This window comes from Jaculus jaculus, chromosome 9 (assembly GCF_020740685.1).
Source record: "Jaculus jaculus isolate mJacJac1 chromosome 9, mJacJac1.mat.Y.cur, whole genome shotgun sequence".
Taxonomy (NCBI): Eukaryota; Metazoa; Chordata; class Mammalia; order Rodentia; family Dipodidae; genus Jaculus; species Jaculus jaculus.
The window spans coordinates 92155490-92183329 of record NC_059110.1 but is presented as its reverse complement, the minus strand read 5'-3'; the positions used below and the strand labels follow the sequence as shown (position 1 = coordinate 92183329).

Below are 27840 nucleotides of genomic sequence, written 5' to 3'. Positions count from 1 at the left end.
TGTAAAAGCCATCTGTGCTCAGGTCCTGGCCAAAAAGATACCCCCATGGGTTTTCCATCCCCACAGTGGGGTCTGACTGCCAAGCAGAAGGTGCTCCGCCGTCAAAGAAAGGGACAAGAAAGCAGATAAGGGGGGAACGTCAAGTTCCCAACTGTTCTCCTCAGACTCTGGGGGCAAGGGCAAGGTCTTACTCTGAAAGTCAAAGTTGGGGCTGGGATGTAGCTCAGTGGTAGTTGCCTAGGTTCAATCCTCCACACAGCAAGAGAAAAAAACAAGAAAAGAAGGTCAAAGTTGTGTGTCAGGAGCTAGCTCCATCCTGGGACATCCTTAGTGGCAACAATAAGGCAGTGCCATAAAGGGAAGGGCGTGGTCCTGATCTCAACGCGAGACAGGACCCCCAGCAGCTCAGCTGCTTCCCAGGTCTAGCACAAAAGCCTTTGCCAGGTGTCCCAGGACTGAGAGGCACTGTGACTTAATAAGATATATATTTGCTCTAGTCCTCTATTCCCTAAAGGGAACTCCTTAAACCCTAGGAATTTCTGGTGATGTGTGAGAGGAGCATGCTTTGATATTCCTAATAAGCCCCTTTCAAGTGCACCTGAGTTTATGCTAATGAGCCAACTCTGGGAGGGTGCCCTGGTTGCCAAGGGAACCGATGCAAGGTTTGGAGAGCTGGAACTCTCAGCCCCGCCCAGTGGCCTCTAGGAAGAGTTGGGATTGGAGACTGTGCTGATCACTAGTGCCCCGTGATGGCAAACCTCCTGTGTACACAGGAGAACCTCCATCAAAGGGCTATACCTCAGGACTAGGAGACCATGGGCAGGGCAAACCCATCCAATGTGCCAGTAGGGTGGTGCCCCAGGGAACAGATCTTACCCTCCTTACCCCTTCAAGGGGCCTGCTGCTCGGTGCTCTTTTATAACCACCTTCCTAGGAACTGGCAACAGTGAGCTTCCCTGGAGTTCTCTGAGCTACTACAGCAAACTGCTGAAGCTGAGGGGGTGGGTGTGGTACCGTGGGCACCCACTGCTTGTAACTAACTGGGAGCTGGAGTCAGGGGCAGCCTTGTGACACTGAGCCCTTAGTCTATGAGGCCAGCATGTCCTCTGGCAGTTAGCACCAGAAATGAGTTGAATTATAAGCCATCTGTTAGGTATCTGCAGGGAATGGTAGAATTGCTTTCTGTGAGTGGGGCACCCCTGCCTCCATCCCCCGCCCAGATACGGTACCTTAGTGTTATGAACAGAGACGTGAACTTTCCCTTCAGATGTTTCTTTCTAAGGTTCCAGGAAAACCATAGGCCCATCCTCCCCCATCTGAGCATCTTGTACCACACGGTCATGCCAATTGGTCTCACTGCCATCCCTCCCCAGCCCCACAACACACAGTAAGATCTCCCTAAATCCTAGTTGAACTGGGTCAGTGAATGGGATTTGTGGAGAGGCAGACTTGGAATTAAAAAATGTGTGTAACATTTCTTAGGGTCAGAGCTGCCTAGCAAAAGAAGAGGCTGCCTTGCGGGGTAGTGAGCTCCCCGTTCTTGGGAGGATCCCGGGTACATGGAGCCCTGGGTCTCCACCAGGAGGTTACACAGAAGAGCCTTTAGGGCAGAGGGCTATCCCGGGGGCCTTCCATGTGCTCAGCTCTGGGAGGACCCCTGCTTGGGGTACTGTGGCAGGAGTCAGCTAGGAGACAGAAGGGTTAGATTAATAATATAAATAGCCCTGTCTCTGCTCACTGGAGAGGTCATGGGATCAGAGATGCTGTCACCTGGGTCTGGAATGTCCCCAAAGACCCAGACGTTCATGCCAAAGGCTTGATCCCCAGGGCAATGCGGGAGGGTCTTCTTCTCAAAAGAGTTCATGGGACTCCAGCCCCTTTCTCTCCCTTTCTGTCCATGTAGCCCAGAAGGGGGTGGTTTTATTCTCCTGTCAGAGGCTTAAAAGCGATGGGTCTTATCCCATCATGGCCTGTGGCCACCAGAACCGTGAGCTCAAAGGAGCCTTTCCTTTCCTCAGCTGATCTCAGCTGCTCGCTGACGAGCTGGACAGCTGACACAAGGGCAGGACCCGTCCTCATCCCTGGACAGCCCCAGCAGGTACCTAGGCTGGACAACCCTCCCCCAGCAGTCCGGAAAGTGACAGAGACTCCAAGCTGTGGAGAGGACAGATGCAGCAGCTCCTCCACTTCTTCCCAGCCACAGCGGTGCGACTCCAGCACGCCCCTTCCTGTCTCTGAGCTACCCGCTCAGTGCCAGCGGCCATTCTAGTTCTGACTTCTGGTCTGTTCCAGGCCCGGGCAGTAGACTGGACTGCCAGTCTCAACTCTTCAGGTCCTGAAGCAGCAGCCCAAGCAGCACACTGCCCTGGACCTGTAAGGCACGAGCCCTTCCTTGTTCCTGACCTGTGCTGGCTGATGAGGTTTTAGCCCATGTGGCACTCAGAGAGGCTGGGAAGGTGTGTACGCGGCTGGACATTTTCATCAAGAGAAGAGTTATTATTCTACAAGGGGCCAGGTACGAAGATAGTGGGAGAAGCTAGGCACATGGTGACACAGGCCTATAGTTCCAGTACTCCAGAGAAGGAGGTAAGAGGATCAGGAGTTTAAAGCCGCCAGCCTTACCTACATAGTAAATTTCAGGCCATCCTGGGCTACATGAGGCTGTTTCAAAAAAAACAACAACAAATAAAAGTTCCCATTAAAAGTAATCTGAGGGCTGGAGAGAGGGCTTAGCCGTTAAGGCATTTGCCTACAAAGCCAAAGGACCCAGGTTTGATTCCCCAGGACCCACATAAGCCAGATGCACAAGGGGCACATGTGTCTGGAGTTTGTTTGCAGTGGCTAGAGGCCCTGGCAGGCCCATTCTCTCTCTCTGCTTGCAAATAAATAAATAATTTTTAAATTTAAAAATTTTTTTTTGGTTTATTTAATTTATTTATTTGAGAGTGACAGAGAGAAAGAATGGGTGCACCAGGGCTCCCAGCCACTGCAAACGAACTCCAGATGTGTGCCCCCCCTTGTGCATCTGGCTAACGTGGGTCCTGGGGAATCGAGCCTCGAACTGGAGTCCTTAGGCTTCACAGGCAAGCGCTTAACTGCTAAGCCATCTCTCCAGCCCAATAAATAATTTTTTTCAAAAAGTAATCTGATAGCAGGGCTTGGTGGGAAGCTGAGGCAGGAGGATCACAACTTCAAGGCCTCCTTGGGCAACTTACTAAGGCCCTGTCACAAAATGAGAAAGTAAAAAGAGGTAGCTCTTCTTACTGATGATGTAGCGCAGTGGTAGATCACTTGCCTAGCATATGCAAAGTACTAGGTTCAATTCCCATCACAGAAAATGAAAACATCCAAAACTCAAAATTTGAATTCAGGAATGGGGTACATTGCTTAGTGGTAGAGCATTTGCCTAGCTTGGGGAAAGCCGTGGATTCAACCACCAGAACCTCAAAAAGAAACACATAAATAAACAAATAAACAATAATTTGGGAGAATTGTGGCCAGATAAGAATCCAGACAGCTGACAGAGTCCACCCAGCCTGACACGGAGTAGCCGTAGACACCTGATTGAAGCCCATATGCCTTGCTTCAGGTTACAGAATTTTGGGGGGAGGAGAAGGGAGATGTAGTTGTTAATGTGATACTTCCCTGGTGATAGCTGCATAATCTTTCCCAGATGTGTGGGATGCCAGAGCGGCAAGGAGCCTCTGGAAGTCACCCTGGCTCTCCCTCTGTCTGTAGGCAAGGCCACACTGCAGAGAGCCACAGGGTCCCGCTCATCTCTCCTTGCCCATGGGGGATCGCACAGTTGTCACAAGGCTGGGGAGCTGGGGTGGGCTGGCTCTCTAGGGTCTGCTCTGGGTGGGACTTCAGTAGGAGGTATAGCAACGTGTCCCCAACCTGATTACCCTCGCTGCGGTACAGGTGCCTGGCCCCTTATTTCTAAGGAAGTGTCTTTGCTGGGCCCAGCCTTGAGGTATAGTGTTTCTCAGCTGGGCTGAGCCTCAGTCTGCACAGTTTCATGCTCTGAGGGCCCCAATTGCCCGTGTGACAATAGAGAACAAGGGACCTGAGTCAGTTCACTTAGAACGTCACGGCTGATTACATGAGGAAATATAAGCAGCTTGCTTGTCAGTGGAGGATGTCCAGACAAGTTCCGCTCTGCTCCGGTAGCCTGCAAGTTCACGGGTCCTTCCCTGCTGCCCAGTGTCCTAAGCCAGCAGGCGCGGGGGAGGGCCGGGGGGAGCTGGGTGGCTTAAGGTGCTAGCTAGGACTTCCCACTTGCTTCTTGCATTCAGAGAAACTGGTTTGAAATCCCAGCCCTTCTTCTCTGCGGCGTGGCCTTGAGCAAGCTACCTAACCTTGCGAAGCTCAGCCACCTGTTGCTTATAGCACCAGGCACGTTTCCACCCCACCTCCCGCCCTCCCCCTCCCCAGGGCTTGCAATGAGGAGCAAGAGGGCTTCCACAAGGTCTGGCCCAGAATCAGATCTGGTGATGAACGCTGGGTAATCATACAGGGCCCTTCACCTTACATACTGCACTTGCTTTGTGCCTGCTCATTCATTCCTTGGTTCCCATGTGATCCTTCATGTCCCTGGCCTTGCTGAGTGCCAGGGACATGGACAGGTCCCAAACAGTCTCTGAGGAGGACAGCCCTATAAGCAGCTCCCATCTGGGAGGCTGAGCAGATCCCCTGGCAGGAGAGTGGCCAGGAAGCCAGGTGTGATGTGGTGGCACATTTCTGTAATCCCAGCACTTTGTAGTCTGAAGCAGAGGATTGTAGTGAATTCTAAGTTAGCATGGTGAGTCTTTATCTCAATGCACCCAAAACAACAATAATAATAAAAAAAAATAGACCTTTCCAGGGAGGTCAAGTCTGGGGCTGGACACAGTGAGAATGTGGGATCCTCCAGGCTCTATGAATTCCAATAGCCCTGGTCACTTGTGTTTGGAGAAAAGAGTAGGGAATGGTGCAATATGTAACATTCCTGGTGAGGCCAGACTGCAGGGCCCCAAGCGCCAGCACACATTGGGCCAGGAGCATCACCTCATCATGTGTACAGTGAGAGGCAGTAGCTGGTGGTGACAATGTCAGCGTGTCATTTGGGAAAGAGTTCTCTTGGAGCCTAGTCTACAGGGAAGAGACCGGACAGGGAGAGCTCTTGGGGAGTGGTTACCAGAGCTCAGGAGAGAGATGTGGGGCCCCAAGCAGAACAATGGAGAGGGCAGAACCCTTCCAAGAAGGCCCTCTGAACAACACAGACTACAGTTCTTATCCTCTGGGCTTGCTCGGGCTCCATATTGACCAGGGCTGTGTGGCCTTGGGCAAGCCGCTGCCCTCCGCAAGCCCACAATATGCTGTGATCTGAAGACTACAAAATAATTAAATCTGAAAAGGTCTGGTGTCAGTGTTTGATGCTGGGTGGGCACTTGGCACATGGGCTCTGCTGTCAGTATGACTTCCTGGAAAGTGCAGGTGAGGTACCTGGTGGGCTTGGACCAGGTGTGGGGCGAAAGCTGAGAGAGGTGCAGGGCTGCTGGTATGTTTCCTGTTTTGTGACTGGATGGAAGGAGGTGACTCCGCCAGAAGAGGCAGGGACAACGTGGTTCCAGGCCAGGGGGTGGCGGGCAGGGATTGAAGAGAAGGTTGGTAACTCCAGCGAGGAACTCATGGAATGGTCAAGGGGCACTCAGCATGGCCCAAGCGACCCCTGAGGCTCCTTTCCAAAGACACAGTCACTACAGAGGCACCATAGGGAGGCAGAAAAACCCAGCTAGGGACCTGGAAACACCCCGGGAAAGAGCTGGCCAGAGGAAGACCTTACCATTACCATACCTGGGAAGAAGTGACTGTGAGGGGTCCTCCAAGGTCCAGGTCCCCTCAGTCCCACGGTACTCATCTGCTGGGCTCCTGTTCTGTGCTGCTGCCACCTCACAATCCTCCCTGGGCACCCAGCAGTGTTGGGGATCCATTCAATGTGGCTATGCAGGCAACGTGCTTCTGGACCTGGGCGCCAACAGCTGGGCCTCTGCGGCTCACATCTGTGCACAGCACACTACCCAGGAGCCACCTGGGCCTCATGCCCCCACTGCTAGCTATAGGAGAGATTCACCAGTTTATCCTTCCGTCCCTTGTAGTTGCACCGGTGCTGCCTGCCGGGGGGCTCAGGTGTTACTGAGCCTATCAGCCCCCAGCCCCCATCTTAGGCCCCGACGCCCAGGATGGGCAGTGTGAGTCACACATCTGAGATGACTCATGGGGATCAAGGGTCCCTTCCACTGTCACTGTCCTGAGCGTTGGCCCTTGTCAGCCTGGATTCAGCCACTGATGTGACTGTGAAACACTTAATAGTGAAGAATGCTCAGCCCACAGTAAAGCTAGGCTTCAGGTCACAGCTTAAGGGAAGGTGTCCTTGAGGCCACACCACTGCCAGCCGAGTTGAGTCTAGCTGCCTCTGTGTCCAGCACTTCCGGGGAGAGCTCCCGAGAGGTGACTCACACCCACTGCTCTGCACACACAGTCCATCTGGTTCTGCCTGAAGTGTTCCAAGCCACGCCACGGGGCGCAGAAGGTATGAACATCTAGTCCCATGCGTGCTGACTACTGTCCCTGCAAATCACCTCTCCAGCTTCTCTTCTCCCAGAGACCACAGCCCCTTCCCCTGCGACCTGCTGTCCCAGGGCCATGCCCCTCCCTCTGCCACATTGCATCCATTCTGCACAGAAAAGTTCTGGGTCTTTCCCAGTCCATCTCCCAGCATGAAAGAATGTGCCTGTCTCACCTGACAGTGCAGGGTGAGAGGAATTTCCTGGGCCAGAACAGAGAAAGAATCCCTCTTCAATCCACCCCGCCCCCCCCGCCCCCCCCATGTACCCAACTACCTCCAGGCCAATCTTTCAAACACAAATACCACTGAGGCCCCGCTCGCCCACCTGCTGCGACCCCTACAGTGCTAAAGATGGATAAACTGAGGCCTAAGAAGTGAAGGGGGCTGCCAGGCAAGAGGAGAAAGAGTTGTGAGTTCGTTTAGCCTGGGCACTGTGCTTGCCACTCCCCCACCCCATCTGTGGATCAGTCAGGCCTGGGGACACTCTCAGGACCAGGATCAGCTCCCAAACAGCACTAAGTGTCCCTTTCAGCAGGTGGGAGGTCAAGCTGAGGTGGCTGACTTCTCTCTGGAGGCACCAATTTTGTTGTTCCTTTTTCCCCCGTTCGTGCCAAATGAAGCTTAATACTCTGGGGAAATGGTTTTTAAGGAGCATGGGGGGCGGGGGGGGGAGAGTGGGCCTGTGTAACATGGCAACAAGGCTCCCCTGAACTAGACCCAGAGCAAGTAAGTGTCCTGGGACAACTCCAGAGGCCAGAAGGACGGGGGGCACTGGGCACGAGCCACAAAGCTGGGTTCAGATCCCTTCGCTAACTCACAGCCCTCCAAGTTGCTCCTCTGTGACAAGAGGTAAAACTTAGGGCAGCTGCAGGATGAGGCTGTTGGCCACTCCCCCGGAGGGTCACAAGGTCTCTGAGACTGGGGACTCCTCTTCCTCCTCCTGCCCTTCCAGGTCTCAGAGGGGCTAGAGCCATTACAGAGAAGAGACTTTCGGTCAACAAAGACAAATTGGCATAATTGACCCAAATTAGCAGCAGGGAGGACCCAATGGCCCAGCTGCCTATGCATTTAATCACTGTCACCCTGTGTGGTCAGGAGCAACCCCCTCCCCAAGGCCATCGGGGTCATCTCTTCTGTGAATGGAGTCTGCCATCCACAGGAAACAGAGCTGGGGCTTTGGGGACAAAGACAGCCTCTGGCTAGAGACCAGAGCTCCCCACAGAACTGACAAAATGACTGCAGTAGAGATCTGAAGCCCCTGTTCTGAGGTCAAAGGTGACCCCAGTGAGGGAAAGGGATTCCTGGGGACCCAGTGGCCCTCTGAATATAGCACCTTTGCAGACTGGGCTTTGCAGAGGGTGGCAGAGGAGCAGGTCCTGCCCAGGCTTGGAGGACACTGCTCCCCACTCTCCTTAGTCAATGTAGGAGCAAGGTCACTGGGGACCACCTGAACGTCTTTAGAAGGCGGCAGCCGGGTGTGGTGGCGCACACCTTTAATCCCAGCACTTGGGAGGCAGAGGAAGGAGGATTGCTATGAGTTCCAGGCTACCCTGAGCCTACGTAGTGAATTCCAGGTCAGCCTGGGCGAGAGTGAGAAACACTATCTCGAAAAACCAAAACACCGGAAAAAAAAGGCGTCAAACCAGAGAGAGAGAGAGAGAGAGAGAGAGAGAGAGAGAGAGAGAGAGAGAGAGAGAGAGACTCTTGTGCTAACTCCTCTGTCCTCAGAGTCTCATTGGTTGTTCCTACCAGGATTCTGTACTTCAGAAAGGCAGGTTGCATGTCCATCCCAGAGTCCTCCTTATTTCTGCCTAATTTGGACTTCTTTCTTATAACAAAGAGCAATAGGGTGACTGTGTGGCATTGGTCTGGGCCTCTGTACTCCTGGCTTTCAGGTATCTCCTGCCCAGCCTCGTAACTCCCCCTCCAGGTGCACCCATTTTTTTTTATCTTGCTTGGAATTTTTGATCTCTTGCCTGCCCCCTCCCTCTTCCTGAGACCATGAGGAAAGCACCCCAAGCCTCTGTGTAATGACAGCCTCATCCCCGGCCCAGCTCTGCTCGGTCCTCTGCTGGCCGCGGACCTGGCCTGCTCTGGACCTGCCAGCGCTTGCCCTGCCCCTCTCAGCTCCTTCATAGGCACTCAGGTCCTGCTGCCTCTGGCAGCCCTGGGCCTGCAATGGCACCTCATGGCAGACCCTCAGGGAGGATCTCCTGCCCGTCTCAGTGAAAGAATATCTGTGCTTGGTCTCTCTGGACTCACCAACTTATAAGTGGGCTCCTTACCAGTAGTTCGTTGGTGTAGTAGCTTCAATATGGTAGTGTAGGGTTATGGCCCCATGGACTTACGTGTATTATTAACACGGGGTTTGCAATGGTGACCCCTGGCAGGCAGATTCTTGCTAGAGGGAGCATGTCCCTGGTGGTGGATCTGAATTCCAGACCAAAGACGTGTGCCTAGTGGTTTGAGCTGTGGCTGGTTTTTCGCTGCAGTGTTCTCCTCTGCTTGGATTTATGGAACCGGCTTCTCCCACCATTGATGGGCCGTCCCCTGGATCTGTAAGCTTGAAATAGATCCCTTCCTCCCATCCACTGTGTCTGGTTGGATATTTGTCCCAGCAACTTGGAGCTGACTACAGCGATTGGCAAGTGGCTTTTAGAGTCTGGGAGCACTTCTCAGCACAGTGTCTACCTCATCGGGAGTCATCAGTAACAACATCTGATGGAGCATCCCTATCCAAAATGCTTGTAGCCAGAAGGGATTGGGACTTCAGGCTTTCTAAGATTTTGGAATATTTTCATAGACATAATGAAGTATTTGGGGGATGAGACTCAAGTATAAGCACCAAATTCATTTATGTCTCCTATACCCCTTTAAAATACAAAGCCTGGCAGTAACTTATAACGTATCTGTAATGCAGCGGCATTTTGACTGTGACCCTCCACGGGGTCAGGCGTGCACACCCGCTTCAGGCACCGTCCTGTGCTCAGAAAGTTTCTGAGTTTGGAGTGTTTTGGATTTCAGACCCAGAATATTCAAGCCGCAGCAGGCTCTAGTGCCTGTTTTCCCAGGCTAGCCTGTAATTCAAGCAGTGAATGCCCACCTCCTGTGTGCACAGTGAGACTCAGCAACGGCTCTAGGAGCCTCTCTAGCGCTCTGTGTCCCAGAGAGTGGTTGGGGAAGACAAAGAATCAGAAAACAAAACCCTTAGCCTACAAATCATTCAAAAAACGTCAGGCGCATCATTTTTGTTGTTGTTGTTGTTGTTTTTATTTTTATTTATTTATTTGAGAGTGACGGGGGGGGGGAGAGAATGGGCGCGCCAGGGCCTCCAGCCACTGCAAACGAACTCCAGATGCATGTGCCCCCTTGTGCATCTGGCTAACATGGGTTCTGGGGAGCTGAGCCTTGAACCGGGGTCCTTAGGCTTCATAGGCAAGCGCTTAACCACTAAGCCATCTCTCCAGCCCCCATCTTCCCATTGTCCACATGCTTTCTACAGCCTTCCTTCTTTCCCAGTCGTCCAGAGCCTCGCAGGTCCCGTGCCCGCTGGCCTCCAGCTCTGGGGGCCCTTTCTAGTCCAGCCTTAGTGCCAGTGGGGCTTCTCATGCCGCAGGTTCCCGGGCCCTCGGCCATGTTGGGAAACTTGCCCGGGCAGTGAGTAGCCCATGAGAATCATCCGGGAACGAATTCACACTGTAGACTGCCCACTGAGTGTGCAGCCAATATTGATGGCCTCTGCCCGAGCAGCGCCTAAACCCACGTGGCCCAAATCCCCCCATGTGGACCATCCTTTTACACTGTCACCAATGAGGCATTTCTACCTGAAGGACACAGTGCAGAGCCCTGTATGAGATACACCATGAGGCCAGTAGACAGTGGGGGATGGACAACGTCCGCAGGTGACCTATGGGGGGGGGGTGCTCTTTTTGTGAACACCTCTGGGATGTTCCTTAACGTGAGCCATTTGTCTTCCACACTCTGATTCTCCACACACCCTCTGTCCCCATTTCCTCTGGAGACACCTACTGTGGAGCTGCACCATCCTCCTTCATCAAGCTTTTGCCTACAGCTCGCGTTGGACCAGCCAGGTCCCTCCTGCCGTTCTCTGTGGTGGCCACACCTGTGCCGTGACTTACTTCCTAGGTGTGCCACTTAGGAGAGGCAGGCTGTGGTGGGCAGGTGATTGTGGGTTCTGGGCGGGTGAGCCCTGCCCGAGGTGCAGAGGGTGTGGCTGGCTGTGAGAGTCCAAGTGGAGACCGAGGCTAGGAGCACACTGTTGGAGCAGCCCGGGGGTGCGGCAGGGGCCAGGCTGATCGTCACGGTGGGGAGCTTCGGGGGGGAGGGGGCGCCCCGCGGCTCATGCTGTGCTCCGGCAACCCACAGCCCTGAGCCGTGGAAGGTGAGTTCACATTTGTAACAATTATTCACTTAATTGGGTTCCAATTAAATGGGAGAGGGAGTGGAGGGCTGTGTCTGGGTCTGTCCCCCTCCTCCCTCCTCAGCGCATCAAGGGAGCGCGTGCGAGGAAGACGAACGGTGGTCGGGGCGGCATCTGGCACAGCCCGCCAGCTTGGAGGGGGGGCAGGGCTGGCCTGGGTGCCCGCCTTCTGCTGCCCAAGCCTCCTCGAGGATGCCAGCCACTCTAACCAGGCTAGATTCCATCCTGATTCCTGGGATGCTCATGTCCCAGGCCCCAGGCCCATTAGTAAACAGAATGGGACCCCCATCAACAGCACCCCACGAGCCCCTCAGTGCCACAGTGGCAGGAGACTTGGGGGGAGGGGAGTGTACACGGTGCTTGGCAGCTGTCTTCCTGGGGGTATCTCAAGACTGCCATGGGATCATGAGGAAGATGGGGGGCCATGAGACCTCAGAAAGCCTCCATTCCTCCTTCATCCCACTGCCCGCTCTCATCTGTGACACCACCGCCTACACGCATGTGTTCTGTAAAAGATGTCATGATATATACTGCATGTGTTATACATGTTCCTGTCTAAAGCCATTTCAGAAAGCCACTGATTTCATCCAGTCTTATCAGACCTCAGACAAGGAAACAGCCCAGCAAGGGGAAAGAGACTTGCTTAAGGCACAAGGTCACTTCAGGGCCACTGGGAAGAAGGGCCCCTTGTTTGGGGCTGCGGAACCAGGCAGCAAGTATAAAGGGTGTACCAGAGAATTGGAAGGAAGTGAGCCAGGTGGTATCCTGGGAGGCATGTCCCTCCCTGGAGCTGCAGGCCCCCCACCCAAACCTCCTGTGTCTCAGAAGGGTGTCCTGTGGCTCTCACTAAATAATGGTCATGATAGGTATGGGGGTGGTTGAGGCCCAGGCTGTGTTCAAGGCCGTGAGTGTGACCTTCATACTGGACTTTTTTTTTTTTTAATTTTTTTTTGTTCATTTTTTATTTATTTATTTGAGAGTGACAGACATAGAGAGAAAGACAGATAGAGGGAGAGAGAGAGAATGGGCGCGCCAGGGCTTCCAGCCTCTGCAAACGAACTCCAGACGCGTGCGCCCCCTTGTGCATGTGGCTAACGTGGGTCCTGGGGAACCGAGCCTTGAACCGGGGTCCTTAGGCTTCACAGGCAAGCGCTTAACCGCTAAGCCATCTCTCCAGCCCCATACTGGACTTTCAATGGCATGTTTGATCCCTCAAGAACCGAGCTGCACCTGTGGCCTGGTCACCGATGTTTCTCAACAGGGGCAGGCCTACAGAAGGGCACATATCCAGGCAAGCTTGACACTGCAGAAAGCTTTGTAGACATGAGTGAGTGAATGAACAAGCGCCGAAGGGAACTAATATGCATGGTCTTGGTATGGGAATCAGGGCCTGTGTTGTTTCTAAGCCAGGGTGGAAGGAATGAAGCTGAATAGGGACCAGGGTGCAGAGGGGCTTCCCAAGGGTGCCAAAGCCTTACCCACAGGGGAATTTCTGTCTGATGGGCAGGCCCAGCTTCTCTTGGGAAGGCCCTAGTTGGATGAGAAGGCACAGTGCCTCTGGGGGAGCCCGAGACTGACTAGGGGGGTACACTTTCCCAGGGAAAGCCCAGGCGGTAGGGACAGGGGTCAGGAGGCTGTTTCCTGTCTGACCAACCATCTCCTGCCAGAGGGAGGAGGCAAGGCCAGGGCTCAGGCCCGTGGCTGTTTTGTGCCCTTGATGCCTAGGGCCACTGTCGTCTGATGCCCTGTGGGAAGAAGTAGACACTGGGGCTGGCAGCAGGAGAGCCATCAGCATTCTGGTCAGTCAACCCGTCGCTGAGTTATTATTATTTCTTTCTTTTTTTTTTTCCTATTTTCTTTCTTTTTTTTTTTAGCTACTTAGAGCAATTTACAGAAATCATTTAGGGACCGTTTAGGGAGAAGAGAAAGGATGAAGAGTTTTAAAGGCAAGGCCTTGGGATGGTTTTATGCAAATCAGCTTTGCAGGGCCAGGGAGGAGAGTGGATTTTGAGGGGTGGGGGAGGGGCGGCAGGGCTCAGGCCCCTCAGCCAGGCTTGGACCTGAAAGAACATCCGGGGAACCCAGAGGAGGCGGCAAAGGCCAGGCAGCCACTTTGTGCCTCAGCTTCCCCTTTTGTGTCTGAGGCGCTCCCACTGGCTGACTTGATGACACTGGCCATGCTTGCTTAATGGGTAAGGCATTCCCTCCAAGGCATTAGGGAGGGAGGGCCTTGGGACCCAGCAGTCAGGGTCAGATGGTCAGGGAGCAAAGGGAGCTCCTATCTCTGCCACTTGGGCAGTCACTTCTTATTTCTACGTCTCAGTTTCCCCATCCACACAATGGGATTCACTATAACACGTATCACAACACAGCCGGCAAGGAATAAGGTGTGTTCAAGCATAGCCACTATTTAACTGCCAAGGCCTCACCGTCTCCCAGTCACAGTGCGTAAGGATGGGGGGGGGGGGGCGTGCTTCAGGGGACATAGACTGATTCTTCAAATAAAGCCCTAGGAAGGAAAGTGCTTTGTCCCCAAGGCGCTGAACAAGGACACACTTCACTGTGCTGGGACCAGAGGTCTAAGTTAGAACCTGGGGGCCACAGGTGTGTGTGTGTGTGTGTGTGTACATGTGTCCAGTACACGGTGTATGACATGGGAGGGTGTGGAGGGACTTAGAGAGGAAGACTTAGTCCCCCATTTAGCAAAGCTTTCCCTGTCACCTATACTGATGCTCTGTGCCAAGTGGTCTTGTCGATGGAATCTTGTCACTCATATAGAAATGTTTCTTCCAGATATACTCCTGGCAGCTGCAGATGCGGGTGGGGGGGGCACCACACTGTAATCAACCAGCTCCCTCCAGCCATGCTTAGCTTTGCTGCCTCCCATACTGTCCTTTGAAACCAGGGTCAGTATGGGCATTGGGGACATTGGGGACGGGGGTCTGGGTCCTGAATTGCTGCTCCTAGTTGCTATGTGAACTGGGCTCTAACTGTCTCCTCTCTGTCTCAGGCAGGCCCAGGGTGAGAGGGGAACCCAAAGGTCTTTTTCATCTCCATGGTGTGAAGTATCTGAGCTGGTGGGTCTCCCCACAGTCCAGAGGGGAGAGCTGAGTGTGAATGGCTGCTCCCCAGAGTGGGGGAGTGACAGCTGCATGGAAGATATGTAGGAAAGAGGCTCAGACTGGCCTGTCTTCCCTCAGGCTAGTTCCCAGCTGCACCTTACTAAAGTCTGTGGCTGTTTCCTGCATGTGACACCTCCAGGCTCTCACTGGCCCTCTGACTTCCATGATTCCCTATGTTGGTCATCCACTCTGTGGATAAGAAAAGCTGAAGCCAGGGGACCGCACTGCCTCCCCCAGGCTGCTCTACTGCCTCCTCTGAGTGTTCCTTCCAGCATGTTCCGCGGCTGGGTGGACAGGGTCTCACAAACTGGTCACCCCTCCCTGTGCTGCTGGAGTGTCACGGTGCTGCTTCACACAGAGTTTGGCGGCAGTGGCTCCAAATGGCAGGAAGCCACCGCTGGCCCTTTCCGAAGCCCAGGTGGGTTCAGGTGCTCTGCAGTGCCTTTGCCAACGGGTAGCAATAGCACTACACTGAACCTGCTTGCCTCCTTTTCCCATGCCAGCCTGTGATTGTTTTCATGCCTGCCTGGTGTGTACCGCATGCTTGGCATAGAGAAATCTTTCAACAACGCTAAGTGAAGCAATAACTACCATTTGCTAAGCATGTATTGGAATCCAAGCCCTACTCCTAGCCCGTATTTACTCATTTTTTTTTTTTTTTTCATTTTAACTACTCCACACAGACCATCCTTGTACTGTCCCTTTATGTCAATGTGGAAAGTGAACACAGAGAAGGTTAGCCACTTACCCAGGACCACACAGTCTGGCTAAGGCAGATGAATGAATAAATGAATGAATAAGTGAATGAAGAAATAAATTCTCTTCCTCTGGACCCCGTCATCCACATAATGGTCAATCTGTCTTTGTAGCAACTTCCTAGGAGGAAAGGGAGAAGGGAAGGGAAGGGAAGGGAAGGAGACCCTACGTAATTATTCCTTCACCTCACAAATACACACAGGCTTGTGTATGTCTGGTCTGGGTGCTGGTAGGAAACACTGAATGAAACAGTTGTGCTTCCTGCTGGCTGGGGCGTCACTTCCACTGGGGGAAATGGTGGTCGGTTCTCGGCAAGCAGCCACATACATGGGTGCTGTGTTGTGGGAGGCAATGTGGAGCTGAGGGGACAGAGGTTTCCATGGAGAGCTGCTCTGGTAAGATGCATTCGAGAGTCGAAAGGGATAGGCAGAGGTGCAGAAAGGTCAATGTTGGGGACAGCCAAGGAGCCAGGGGAAGTCAGCTGAGCAGGTGAGAGACAGTGGAGGGATAAGCTGAAGGTCTTGGGCTCCTGGTGAGGTATCAGATTCTGAGAAGGGTGGCTGCACTTGACTTTGAGATGCAAGATCTTCTGCGGTGGGGAGAATGGCCTAGGCGACAGTTGGTAGTCCTGGGTGTGACTGCTTCAGACTGAGAGGGGTCACCATAGCCGGTATGAATCACGCCAGCTGGGAAGAGCTCTGCTGCCAACTCTACATGCTCTGAGAAGCCGCGGACTTCCGAGAAGTGCCTAGACCCCTGACGAAGGCCCTGAACAAATGCCTCTGAAGAGAGGAAGTGGAAAGGCTCTGGGGCACATCTGCCCTGCAGGATGGAACCCAGCAGCTGGACCCGGGCACCCGGGACGGTCAGAACTGGTATGTGTCTGGTAGGGTACACGGCCAGAATCTTGAAGCTGTGACACCAGAGACAGGAAGCAAGAGCACTAAACATGGCATTCATAGTTTATGGCCCTTCCAGGTCAAAATGACAATCTCTGGACATGGAGGAAATACATTGTCAAAATTAACTTCATTTGCACCAGACACGTAGATTCTTCCCTGTATTTATGTTGGGCAGTGCCAATCCAGCTGGGGGGCCTGGCTTCAAAGGCAGGGACACTGCCCTCCCACTACCAGAAGGAAGGGTTCACCACCCACCCCCAATTCAAGCACTTGGCTGGCAGGGCAGACAGGGAGAAGAAAATGGTCGAGGAGGAATATGAGAGTGAGTAGGTATGCCAGCTGCTGGGACAGGCCTGTTAGAGCTGACTGCTGAGGGTCTGTGGTGCCAGCCGGTGGCTCAGTGACTCTGTCCGGCAAGCTACGAGTGGCAGGTGGCATATGTCACCCCAATCAGCCACTCTCAAGGACCCCATAGGAAGGGGCAGGTTCTTCCCATTGTTTGTGGATGACACTGAAGGGTGATATGTCATAGTCTCTGTGTCACTGGCTAGAAGCAGAAGAGGTGTGGGACCAGGGTCCCCAGGGGCCCCTGCCTGTGTTGCCCCAGTGTGCCTCCATGTTGCAAGGTCAAGGACACCTGGTTAGAAATTCCTTGTGACCCTGTACTTGGGTCTCTCGGCTATGGCATGGCTGCCTGCACTGATGGAGCAGAAGCCATCCTCTGCCTGTCCTGGAGGATGCCAGGAAGGGTTGTAAATCTTGGGGTGCCACTACCTCTCCCAGACAGGTACCATGCCGGTGCTGCGGCAAGGCACAGAAAGCCGGCTGCTGTGAGGTACGGGAAGGAGGGAAGGGAGGAGGGGAGCCGGAGCGGCCACTGCGGTTCTAAACACCAGCAGCATGCTGCTAAGAGGCATCAAGGCTTCAAAAAATAAAGACCCCAATAAGACAACAACAAAAGGAATCCAACCACCAGAAAACCACTCTTCAGGAAGCCTTTGGCAGGTCTTGAACGTGCTTCCCGGCAGGCAGCAGCTCCAGGCAAAAAAAGAAGAGAGAGCGAGCGAAAGAAGCAAAGCTATATTTACTGAACCCTGCTGCAGGTGCTTGGGGTTTGTTTTGGGTGCTCCACAGTAATCAGCTACCTGTGAGATGATACCATCTATGCCGTGCTGCAGATGGGCGATGCTGAGGCTCAGGGAGACCAATCCCCCAAGTCCTGCTCCCCGGTGACCTGGCTGCTCATGCAGCCTAGGATTGGAACCTGTCGGGAGGGTGCACGTTCTCCCCAGTCCCCCCTGCATTGACAGGCTCCTGATGCCTGCTTGGAGGCATGCTGGAAGGACCTGTCCCCAGCCTCTGACTGATAGTTGGGGTATGGAATGAGGCAGGCCAGGCGTCCATCAGAGTGAGGATGGGCCTCCTTTCTGGGCTCAAGTTCTGTCCAGCAGTCCATAATGCATCTCCAGGGACTTGGAATGGCTGTGAATTGACAGTCAAGTCCCTTGTGCTTTCCAGGCCTCTACCGTTCCACATCCTGAGCCTTGGACTGCAGGCTTCCTGCCTTCCACCTGCCATCCAGCCTTTTAGATGTGGTGCCCAGTACCAGGAGCACTGCCAGGCTGCCGGTGAGCAGCAGAGGGATACTTATTCTCTGTAAATGAGCACTGCCATCCAAGATGGTACCTTAGATGACTTTATACGGTCATCTTCCCCTCCCTAAGACCCCCCACTTCCAGATCGACAGCAGCAACAACTTCCTTCCACGTTGTATCCATCTGCAAGTTGCCCCCTGACCTGATATCAATGTTAAGAGTCCTGCTTCTGCTTTGATGGTCTTCCCCCCTCCCTCCGCAGCTCTCGATGGCTCCCGAGTGCTCTGTGGAACACGGGGTCACCGTTCTGAGCGGTCTCGAGAGATCATCTGGATAACGAATGATCAGCCACGTGTCTGGGAATCAGCCTCGCAGCTCTCCGGCACCCGGGCGGGCAGCCTCCACTCTTCTTGCTGCTGGACGCGGAGTATTAAGCGAGCGACCATTTTGTCCTGGCTTTCTGTCTTCCCCGGGGAATTAACGCAGGCCCTGATGACTGCCTCACCTTTAGCATTCTGGAACCTGGTGAGGGAGGGGCTGCTGAGGTGGCACCTCCTCCCAGAAGCCTCTCCTGATCCCTCTAATAGTCATGTATTTCTCATAATACTCGGAGGTCCCTCGCAATGGCTGTGACTGGTCACCATCTCTGCAGACACAGCTCTTCTCCCTAGCACACCGCATTAGGAACCTCTTTAGCGGCAGATTATTAGGAGGCAGATTATTAGGAAAAGATATCCCATTTCCTTCCTCTTGACTCTCAACACGGTGCCTGGTGCATGATAACAACATTAGTAATGATAATATCGACGACCATCATTTTTGTGTCTTTGGTCTGGGCCAGGTGTGATTCTAAATATTTGATGTGAAATAACTCACTGGGTCATCAGGATGAGCCCACAAAGTGGAGTAACTTTTAACGTCATTTGGAAATGAGGACCAAAAACAGTATGGTTAAGTAACTTGCTTCAAATCACACAGGAGGCGTCTGAGGCGAGGCAGTTTGTCTTTAGAGCTGGGTGCAAAGACGGGGTGGGTGGAGGAGAACAGCAATGAACATTATAGACAATTCAAAACAGAATGGCGGGGAGAGGCTGGAGAGATGACTTAGTTGTTAAGGCACTTGCCTGCAAAGCCTAAGGACCCAGGTTAGATTCTTTAGGTCCCATGTAAGCCAGATGCATATGATGGTGCATGTGTCTGGATTGTTCTGCAGTGGGTAGAGGCCCTGGCACACCCATCCTCTCTCTCTCTCTCTCTCTCCGTCTCAAAGAAAGAAAGAAAGAAAGAAAGAAAGAAAGAAAGAAAGGAAGGAAGGAAGGAAGGGAGAACAGGGTCCACCACTGGCTCTAGAAAATGACTCGGTGCCCTACATAGAGTGGAACATGCAGCTGGGGTTCAGCAATAGTTTGATGGCACCCTCATGTTGGTGTGTGGTCAGTCAGGGCCGAGTAGGAGAGAATGTCCTACAGGCAAGGCTGGTGGTTCTCCAGTGTGGTCCTACCTCCTCCAGTGGCCCCCGGGCCAGCCTCAGCCCTCTCATGCATGGGCTGGCTGCTGTCAGACTTTCCCCTGCTGAGAACAGACACAGAAAATTGAGATCATTTCTCTGCTGTGTTGGCAGCTGAGAAAAATGGCAATTTTTCCAATTTCCAACCCAAGAAGCCTATTGGACCAAGACTCCAGAGCCTGTCAACCCCAAGACAGACTAGGCAGGAGAGAGATGGGTCACCACCTTTCACGTCACCTCCTTGGCCAGGAAAAGGGTGACAGGGAGGTTCGGTGGTGGGCAGCTGGGTGTGCGAGGTGAGGCCGACATAGAAGACACTCAGAGGTCTCTATAGGCACAGGGGAGAAGTCTCAGTAGGCGGTGATCCCAAGCTGCTGCAGGATGCTTGAGGACGCGAGGGAAATGGAGCTTTATGGTTCCTGAACACAGGGGCACCTGACTTCCTGATTGTCTTGCCCCAAATCAGATTATTATGAAATCAGGTCAAATGAGGGTGTGTCATGTCCAGAGCCCTAGGGAGCATCTTTTATTTGGGGGAGGGGAGTAGCTAGATGACTAGTGAAAAAATCAGAATCTGGCTAAGGAATGGGAAGTTGGGTAGGTTGGGAGATGAGGAGTGAGAATGTGCTGGCCTTGGGCCTCATCACGATGTCAGATTGGCACCCTCCCCTGCCCCATCCCTGGAAGCCAGCTGGCCTCCCTCTGGCTCTTCAGGTGATCCACTTTACCCTGGAGCTCCTTGATGGCATCCCCACTGTGTGTGGGCGTTCTCACACACAGATACAGGATTTTCTGTGGGTTCACCCCCTCATCTCCTTCAAGGTCCTGCTCTCCATGATGTCTTATCCAGCAAGCATTCATTTCATTGCTGCAAACCCCGCAGCGGCCCCCAGACAGGACGTTTTGCCTTCTGACATGGATACGTGCTCACTGAACGTGGCCGTGGGTAACCGCTGCAGTTCAGGAGCTCTGCTATGCCAATGTCTGAACCGGTGCCCGGCCTCAGGAGGACTGGGGAAGGCCCCACGTACACACGTGTTTCCATGCTGGTTTGTTTAGTCATTCATCAAATGCCCTGGGTGCAAGTGTGGCTCTGAGGAAAACTGGGGGGGGGGGCTGCAGTGTGCAATAGCTGAGAAGAGGTCATAGGTCATCATGTCCCTTTGCACTCACAGCCAGCAGGAAAGCCGGGTAGTGTGCCATTCAAACCGGGGCAGATGTGCATAGGTGGCAGGGTCAGTGGGTTCCGGAGTCATCTGAGAGTCAGGGTGGTAGTCTTCTGGGTGGAAGGGGTGGACACACTTTGGGTTGGCAAGGGGAACAGAATATTGTTCCAGATAGAGGGAACAGCCAGTGCAAAGACTCTGACATGGAGAAGAGTGACTCATTTGAGCGGCTGGATGAAGTCAGAAAAGCCAGGGAGAGAGGCGCTCAGGAGAGTGGAGTGTGCCAGTCAGCATTCCGTCCCTGTTGGCAGGAGAGCTCTGGGTGCAAGTTCAGAAAACCTGGCTTCAGAATAGGGGTGGCTTTGGCTCTGCCCCCTAGGAAATGGGGAGCACACTGCTGTTGCTGTGGGCAATTCCCACCCTGAGGGCCAAATGCAACTGGGGACCTCAAATACAAAGAAATGTCAGGACTCTGCAGTGTCTAGTACACCTACATGCCAGCATCCAGGTTCAAGGCAACTGTGCGATCTGGCTCCCATCAGCCTCGGGGAATCAGAGGAGAGGGGGACAGAGAGGTAATGCGTTTTCCACCTCATTTCTCCTGACAGACCCTTACCATAAAGGGGACAAAGGCCCAGGAGGGCTTCCGCAGAGCTTCCTGCTCAGACTGGGCCACACGGAACATGGACTGGGTCTCTTCAGCACACTGGATGTCCCTTCCTTTCCTTCAGAGAATCAGTGCCATGGAGGCTAGTGCTGTCTGAAGCCTGGCCTCCAGGACTGTGTCCCAGGAACATTCCAGGCCTGTTCTCAAGGGCACGGGCCTGTCTGCCCTCTGGGGTCTAATGGTGTTCAAGCCTAAGATTGTTGCCTTAGAGAACCTGGGCTAGTTTAAGAGGCATCCATCAAGCAGGGTGTGATGGTTCGAGCCTATCATTCTAGCACTCAAGAGAATCACCGTGAGATTAAGGCCAGCCTGGGCCAGAGTGAGACCCTGCCTCAAAAAACAAGAAGGGGGATGGAGGAATGGCTTAGTGGTTAAGACGTTTGCTGCAAAGCCAAAGGACCCAGGTTCGATTCCCCCGCCACCCACGTTAGCCAGATACACAAGGGGTTGCACACATCTGGAGTTTGTTTGCAGTGGCTGGAGACTCTGGCGTGCCCATATTTTCTCTCTGTCTCTCCCTCTTTCTCTGTTAAATAAACAAATAAATAGATTTACAAAAACAAGGGGAAGGAGGAGGAAGAGGAGAAGAAAGAAAAGAAAAAAAAACATTTTAAAGGCATCCATCCACCCTTGGGAACCTAGGCCTGGCACTCTCTCTCTGTCCCAAAGTGGGGCCCCAGAAATAGAGACAAGCTGCTAACTGCCACCAGCAAGCACACAACCTGCCCACGACCTGAACTGAACAGCACACGTCATTTGCGTGAAGAGAGTAAACTAGTTGCCCATTCCCATGGGCCAAAAATGTTTGGGTGAGAATGCAGCAGGAAGGACTCAGGGAGAACTTTCTGAGTATAGACAATTGTCTAGGTAATTTAGTCAGAAGGGGTTTCTTTAATTATCTTTTCTACACCTTTTTCCCCTCACACTGAATTATTCATTCTTTTTTCATCCATTCATTCCTGCAACAAGCATTGAGTTATCTAGATAATTGCTTCCATTTGCCACTTCATCCTGCTGAGGTGTTAGGAGCCAGCGGGGCCTGGCATGAGGGGTGTGTCCTCAAGGATGTCAGGGAGGGATGAAGGAGGAGCTAGAAGACAGCAAGATGAGACAATGAATTCTGGACTTTCAGCCCTCAGTGACTGGCTACCCTGGGGTGGGGGGTGGCTGTCACTACTAACCTTACTTGTCCTGAAAGCTCATTTGTCTTCCTGAGACTATGTGAAGCTGACTGAGCTTGAGATACGTGGCCTATCCTTGGGGACAGCCAGGTAGGTCACTGCCAGCTAAGTCCATGGCAAGGGAAACCCAGTTTACTTTGAAGTTAAAAGGACAGAGAAGGAAAACTTAAAAAAAAAAAAAAGACATTTATTTTCTTTAAAAAAACCCACATAATCACACAAGCGGTTCATTAACTTCTTGCTAAAATTCTGTGTTGAACTTAGGCAGGGAAGGAGTGAGGATGACGTGGAGACACACGTTGGCATCGGCTGTGGCACCCACGGCAAGAGACAGAACAAGGAGGGTCAGAAGGGGTTCCTCTTTCAGGGCCTCCCCTGAGAGAGAGGGAAGGTTATACTCTTGCTCTTGGAAGATGGGAAAAACATACTCAGGAGAAGGGATGGTGTCCTATAGCAGGAGGACCCTTAAAAGACTGTGTTTGTTTGTTTATTTACTTATTTATTTATTTGTGGTGTTGAGGATCAAATCCACAGCCCTGTGCATGGAAAATACCACTGAGATGTAATCCTAGCCTTCTTCATTGATTTTGAGACAGAATCTCACTGAAATGACCAGGCTGGCATTGAGTTCCGTCTGTAGCCCCGGCTGGTCTTGACCGTGGGATCCTCCTGCCTCAGCCTCCCAAAATAGCTAGGATGACAGGCCCCTGCCACCAAGTCTGGCTATAAGCTTGAGTAGCAAGAACCTGAGGCTTTTTCTGTGGTTTTAGGCTGATCCCAGAGCTCCCGCTGGAAGTAGGACTCAGCCCTTGAGCTCTCACTGTTGCTCTGTGGGGCAAGGCAGGGGTACTGGGGAGGCTGTGGAGGACCAGTTGTGCAGACAGCTGGCCACTGCTAGTTAGCTTGTGACTGGCAGTGCCTTCCGGTAAGGTAGAGGTGATGGGACCTGGCCCACAGAGTGACAGGCCCAGGCTCTTTCCCTGTGCACCCACTGCCTCATCCACAAATGGGTTGAACTTACTGGTTCTGGAGTCTCCTTCATCACTGTAGGCTGACAAAGTTAAACCCAGGCAAGCAGGGACTGGTAGTGAGAGGTGGTGTCCATAGCATCTTGCTCACCCCCAGCCTTGCTGGTCCCCTGCGGTGTCTGGTGACGCTCCCCAATCCAGCCTGGCCTTCCCCAGTGCTTGGCCTCCTCCTGGAGCCCAGCACCCAGCCAACCTCAGAAAGCATTCCAGTAAAGCTCATTTTCTGTCACCAAGTTTATAACATATCCCCACCTACTGGCCTCAGACATTAACCAAGCTGTGCGGTGCCCGCTCCATGGCCAGCACAGGCCTCGCTCTTCCCAGGGGATGGAGTGTATGTCGGGGAGGGGGTGCGCGGGGTGGCTGTGAAAACTACTGCTAGGAGGAAGCCTTGGGGGCGCCAGGCTGGGGACTCATGCCTTTGAGAGCACCTCCCAAGCCTATGACACAACATTCCCTCAGAGACTTGCAGCTTTTGCGTGCTGCTCAAGGAGCATGGTGTGGACCTGCTCTCCACTCTTGCTCTGTCCCTGATGTCATTTCTCTGCTCTTTCTGTCCTCAGCTCTAGCACCCTTGCCTGGCCTTCTCTGTGCAGAGCACTGGAGAGTGAGGCAAACACATACAAGTGTGTGGGCACCAGAACCAGGATGATGGCTCCAAGATACACGCTTTGCACACACTCTTCACACATGTGCATACCAGCCATGGGCAGCACCAGAAAGGCAGCAGGAAGTGCCAGGGAGGCATAGAGAACATACAGAAGGGAGAAGCCGGGGGTTGTCTAGGTGGACTCCCTGGAGGAGGTGTTACTGGAGCTGGGCTCTGAAGATTGGATAAGGGCTTTTAGGGGCCAGATACTACTTACTGATGGAGGGGATGGTGGGTGACAAAAGTGATGGACAGGAAATCGAGAAGAGAGGCACCTTTGAAGGCACATGGAGATGGGACAAGATCATGATGGACCAGGGCAAGAAGTGGAGCTCAGGCCCCCTAGGCAGGACAGAGCCCATGAAGATCACTGAAGGAGCAACATAACTATTTCTCCAATAGACTCAATAACCTGCCCCCCACCCCCAACTCCTATTTGAACTAAAATGGAGGAAAGTCTCTCCAATGGCAGGTACAAGAAAATAGCCTTTGCAGACACTCTCTCTGGAAGAAGTCTTGCGACCTGGAACATTGTGGAGGTCCCCCAGACACATCCCTCTCTGCTCATCCCACAGGCTGAGGTGGTCCCTAAAGGGGCCTGGGGCTCTGATCACACCATGGCTAAAACCAATCATCCTGGCAGAAGGTGAGGAGAGAGGTGGGCCTGAGACCACATGCTGTGAAAGAGAGGCAGGGGACATGAGGGAGGCAGCCCAAGGTCACTCTGCCCTAGGCGCCAGTCAGACAGAACCCCAGGCGGCTTGGCTTCCAGTCTGTCTGTGTGGTCAGAACCCAATGGCCTCAGCAACAAACCTGGAATATAATACTGCAGCCCTCCCACCCCAGCATCTCCCAGAGCAGCCCAGAAAACCCACCAGGAGTTCACCTGAGTCCCTGTACCTTCCCCAGCAGGGAAGGGCTGGCAGGAGGAGTGTCAAGATGGTAGGCTTGTGTTTCTTTTAAGGGTTTATTTCTTTTATTCTGGTCTTAGCCATTGCTGGACATCCAAGTTGTAAGCATCTTCCTGCCCTCCTCTCTTAGCTGGGGAAAGAGGAACTGAGGCATGGGATGGGGAAGGGACTTAAGGGACCAGGGAAGGAGTTTTGACAGGAAGTCAGGTAGCCAGGAGCAAGCACAGTGGGGGTTCCCTGACTACGTCCTCTGTAGTCAGGCCCTCAGGCTCAGGCTTATAGGCACCAGTGTTGGCACTAACCAGCCTGAGGACAGTGAAGAATAGACTACCCAGCTGCTTTTGGACTCACTGGGCCCTGTGAAGGCACTGGTGCCTAGGGAAACCAGAGGCAGGAAGCTAGCAGCAGACAGGGCAGGTGTGCCCAGAAGACTCACATGGAGCTCTGCTACTCAGGAAAGCATAGCTAATGCCAGGCTGGGGCATCAGGATAGCATCTAGCAACCCAGAGGCCATGGCTGAATTGGAACTCAAGAGGGGAAGAGCCACGCCTAGACCCAGGCCTTCTGGGTTCTCAAACTAGGACTTCAGGTCGGGATGTGCTCCACTGTGCAGACCGGCAGCCTCTCTTGCCCAGGCATAGATATTTCTTCCTGCAGCGCCTTACAGCCCCCTCCCTATCCCCAAGCTACCCCTGCTGGCTGCTCCCTGCCCAGTGCTCCAGGAAGAATGGAGAGGCCAGCAGCCCTATGAGCTGAAGGAAAAACAGTTCACCTCCAGTGGAGTAACCCACTCACCCACAGAGGGAAGGGTCAGCCTGCTGCCCTTCCCCTTCCTAGCCCCCTGAACCCTATAATTCCCAGAGGCCACTCTTAGTGTTATTCCCTCAACCTTGAGGACGTGCCTTGCTCAGGACGAGAGAGAGAGAGAGAGAGAGAGAGAGAGAGAGAGAGAAGGAGGGAGGGAGGGAGAAGGAGAGGGAAGAGAGAGAGAGAGAGAGAGAGAGAGAGAGAGAGAGAGAGAGAGAAGTCTCTGGTTAGGGAGCTTGAGCTTCTAGGCTCCCAGGGACTAGGCAGATCTGGACGAATGCTGAAGACCACAAACTGAGGGTCTTCCACCAAGGCCAAACCTACGGCCAGCTCCACTAAGGCACCTTTCCATCCTGTCCGTGGCTCAGCCCTCGAGGCGTAAGGCATCTTAGGACCTCCGGATCCGCCCTGGCTGGTTGGAGAAATGTCCCTTGAGAGGGACCCAGGGCTTTTATTCTCCATCCGCCTCCACTGGCTTCCTCCCTCTGGCTCGGTCAGCGCCCCTCGCCTACTTGGAGTGTCTCCAGCTTGCGGAGGCCCGCTGCAGCGGATCAGAGTTCTAACTCTGGGTGTGTGTGTGTGTGTGTGTGTGTGTTTGTGTGTGTGTGTGTGCGTGCAGGGGGGATGTACAGGAGAACCCTTCATCCCAGATGTCCCACCGCTGAGGTGCTGTCACCCCGGGCCCCTCCCTCCTCCCGCTCCTTCGAGGCGGAGGAGCCCACGGCGAGCCTGGGGAGCAGACGCAACAGATTGCAGAACGCGGGCGCGCGGACCCGCTCCCTCCGCGCCGCCGCCAGCCGCCCGCCGCCCGCCCGGCCCGCGGCCCAGAACCCCCGCCCGCCGGGCTCCGCGAAGCCGGCCGGCCATTGAGATGCAGCTCACAGGACCGCGGGCGACCGGCAAAGCCTCCGGGGCCCCGGTCGGTCGGTTTCCATTCGCAAGGCCCGCCGCAGGAAACCAGGCAAGCGGGCCGCGCGGCCCCGCACCCACCTGCGCGCCGGGGGGGGACCCGGAAGCCACGATCCTTCGGGTCCCAACAGAACCCCCCACTGCCCACACCACCACCACCAAGGCCGGCGGCTGCAAGGTGGACCTGCAGGTCGGCGGCTGGGACACGAACTGGCGGATCTCGTGCATCCCTCTAGATTTCCGTGGACGGACACGCCCCCCCCCAACAAGGGTCTCGGGTTTGGACCCTGCTTTCTAGAACCCCAAAGACGGGAGCTACCCCCTCCCCACAATCTTTCTCCCCACGCCGGGCTCGGTCCTTAAGGCTGACTGGAGCTCAGGGACCGGGACGCAGACGGGGACGCCGGGATGAGAACGGCGGCGGAGAGTCTCGGGAGGGGGGGGGGGAGAGAGGCAGGATGGAGGGTTCTCTTTCTCTGATTCTTTCCGTGCCCCCTCCAGGGGCGCCCGCCGCATCTTCACCCCGAGTCTGCGCCGCGACACTTACCGTGGGCGAGCAGCGCCGAGAGGCAGAGCAGGGCGGCGCCGCCGCGGCCCGGCATCCCCGGGGCCATGGCCGAGAAGCGGGCGGGAGGGGTCCGAGGGGGACCACAGTCCACAACGGCTTGGCTCCAGGCTGGGCTCTGGTCACATCCAACTCTGTGCTGCCCAGCAGTCTCTGCCCGAGGCTTCGAGGGCCAGGGAGCGAGCGCAACTGGGGACACTTTGAAGGGGAGGGGGCGTCCCGGGCGATGCCGGCGACACCCTGGGAGCTAGTGGGGGCGCAGCTCTGGGCAGCAGGAGCCTTCACCTCCCCGGGCTGGTGCCCCCTGCAGGATCTGCGAGGCAAGGGGGGAGGGGGAGAGCCGCACGTGCGGTCCCCGGGCCCGGTGGTGGCCGCGAGCGTCCGGGGGTGATGGCAGTAGTGAACCCCTGGCCTCGCTGCGCGGCTCGGATGCAAACTCGTTCAAGGGTGCAGAGTCCCCCACGCCAGCCCGGATCGCCTTGGTGTCGGTGGTAATCCCACATGCAGAGCGCGGTGTTCTTTACCCGAGCGCGCCCTGCAGCAGCCCCGGCGTGAAAATCCCAGGTCCGGAGTCAGATGAATAATCTCTTTCGCAAAGAGAGAGAGAGAAAAAAAAAAAAAATCCAGACAACTTTAATCCATCCGGGGAAGGAAAAGTTTCCGTGCAGGGCCGAGACGAGTGTTGCGGATCTCCATCACCCTAGGCGACGCCCAGACCGAATGCCCCGAGGCAGGTGGACAGATGTTTGTCCCCTCGCCGAGCTCTGCCGGTCCTGGACTCCAGCTCGCTCGCTCGTTAGCTCGCTCTCCAGTCTCAACCAGGGTCCGCGCTAACCCAGGCCGGCTCCGCGCCGCCTGGCCAGGCAGTGGCTCTCAGGCTGGGGCGACGGTGGCGCGACAGGAACTGGCTGCCCCGTGGAGATAAGGGGAGGCTTGGTGAAGCAGAGCAAGCTGGAAAGACGGCTCAGGAGCCTGGACTCCAGTCATTTCTGTCCGGAGCCTCTCCTCCAGCCTCCAGCGCACGAA

The 27840-nt window shown here is 54.4% G+C and overlaps 1 protein-coding gene across 1 annotated transcript in view; it reads right to left on the bottom strand.

Moving 5' to 3' along the window:
* Tmem132e (transmembrane protein 132E) overlaps positions 1-26863 on the bottom strand; it is a 54785-nt gene extending 27922 nt beyond the window's left edge. Inside the window, exon 1 of the mRNA XM_045159541.1 lies at positions 26797-26863. Coding sequence (XP_045015476.1) covers positions 26797-26863 — 67 coding nt within the window. The remainder of the gene's footprint in view (positions 1-26796) is intronic.
* Between the last annotated feature and the right edge of the window lie 977 nt (positions 26864-27840).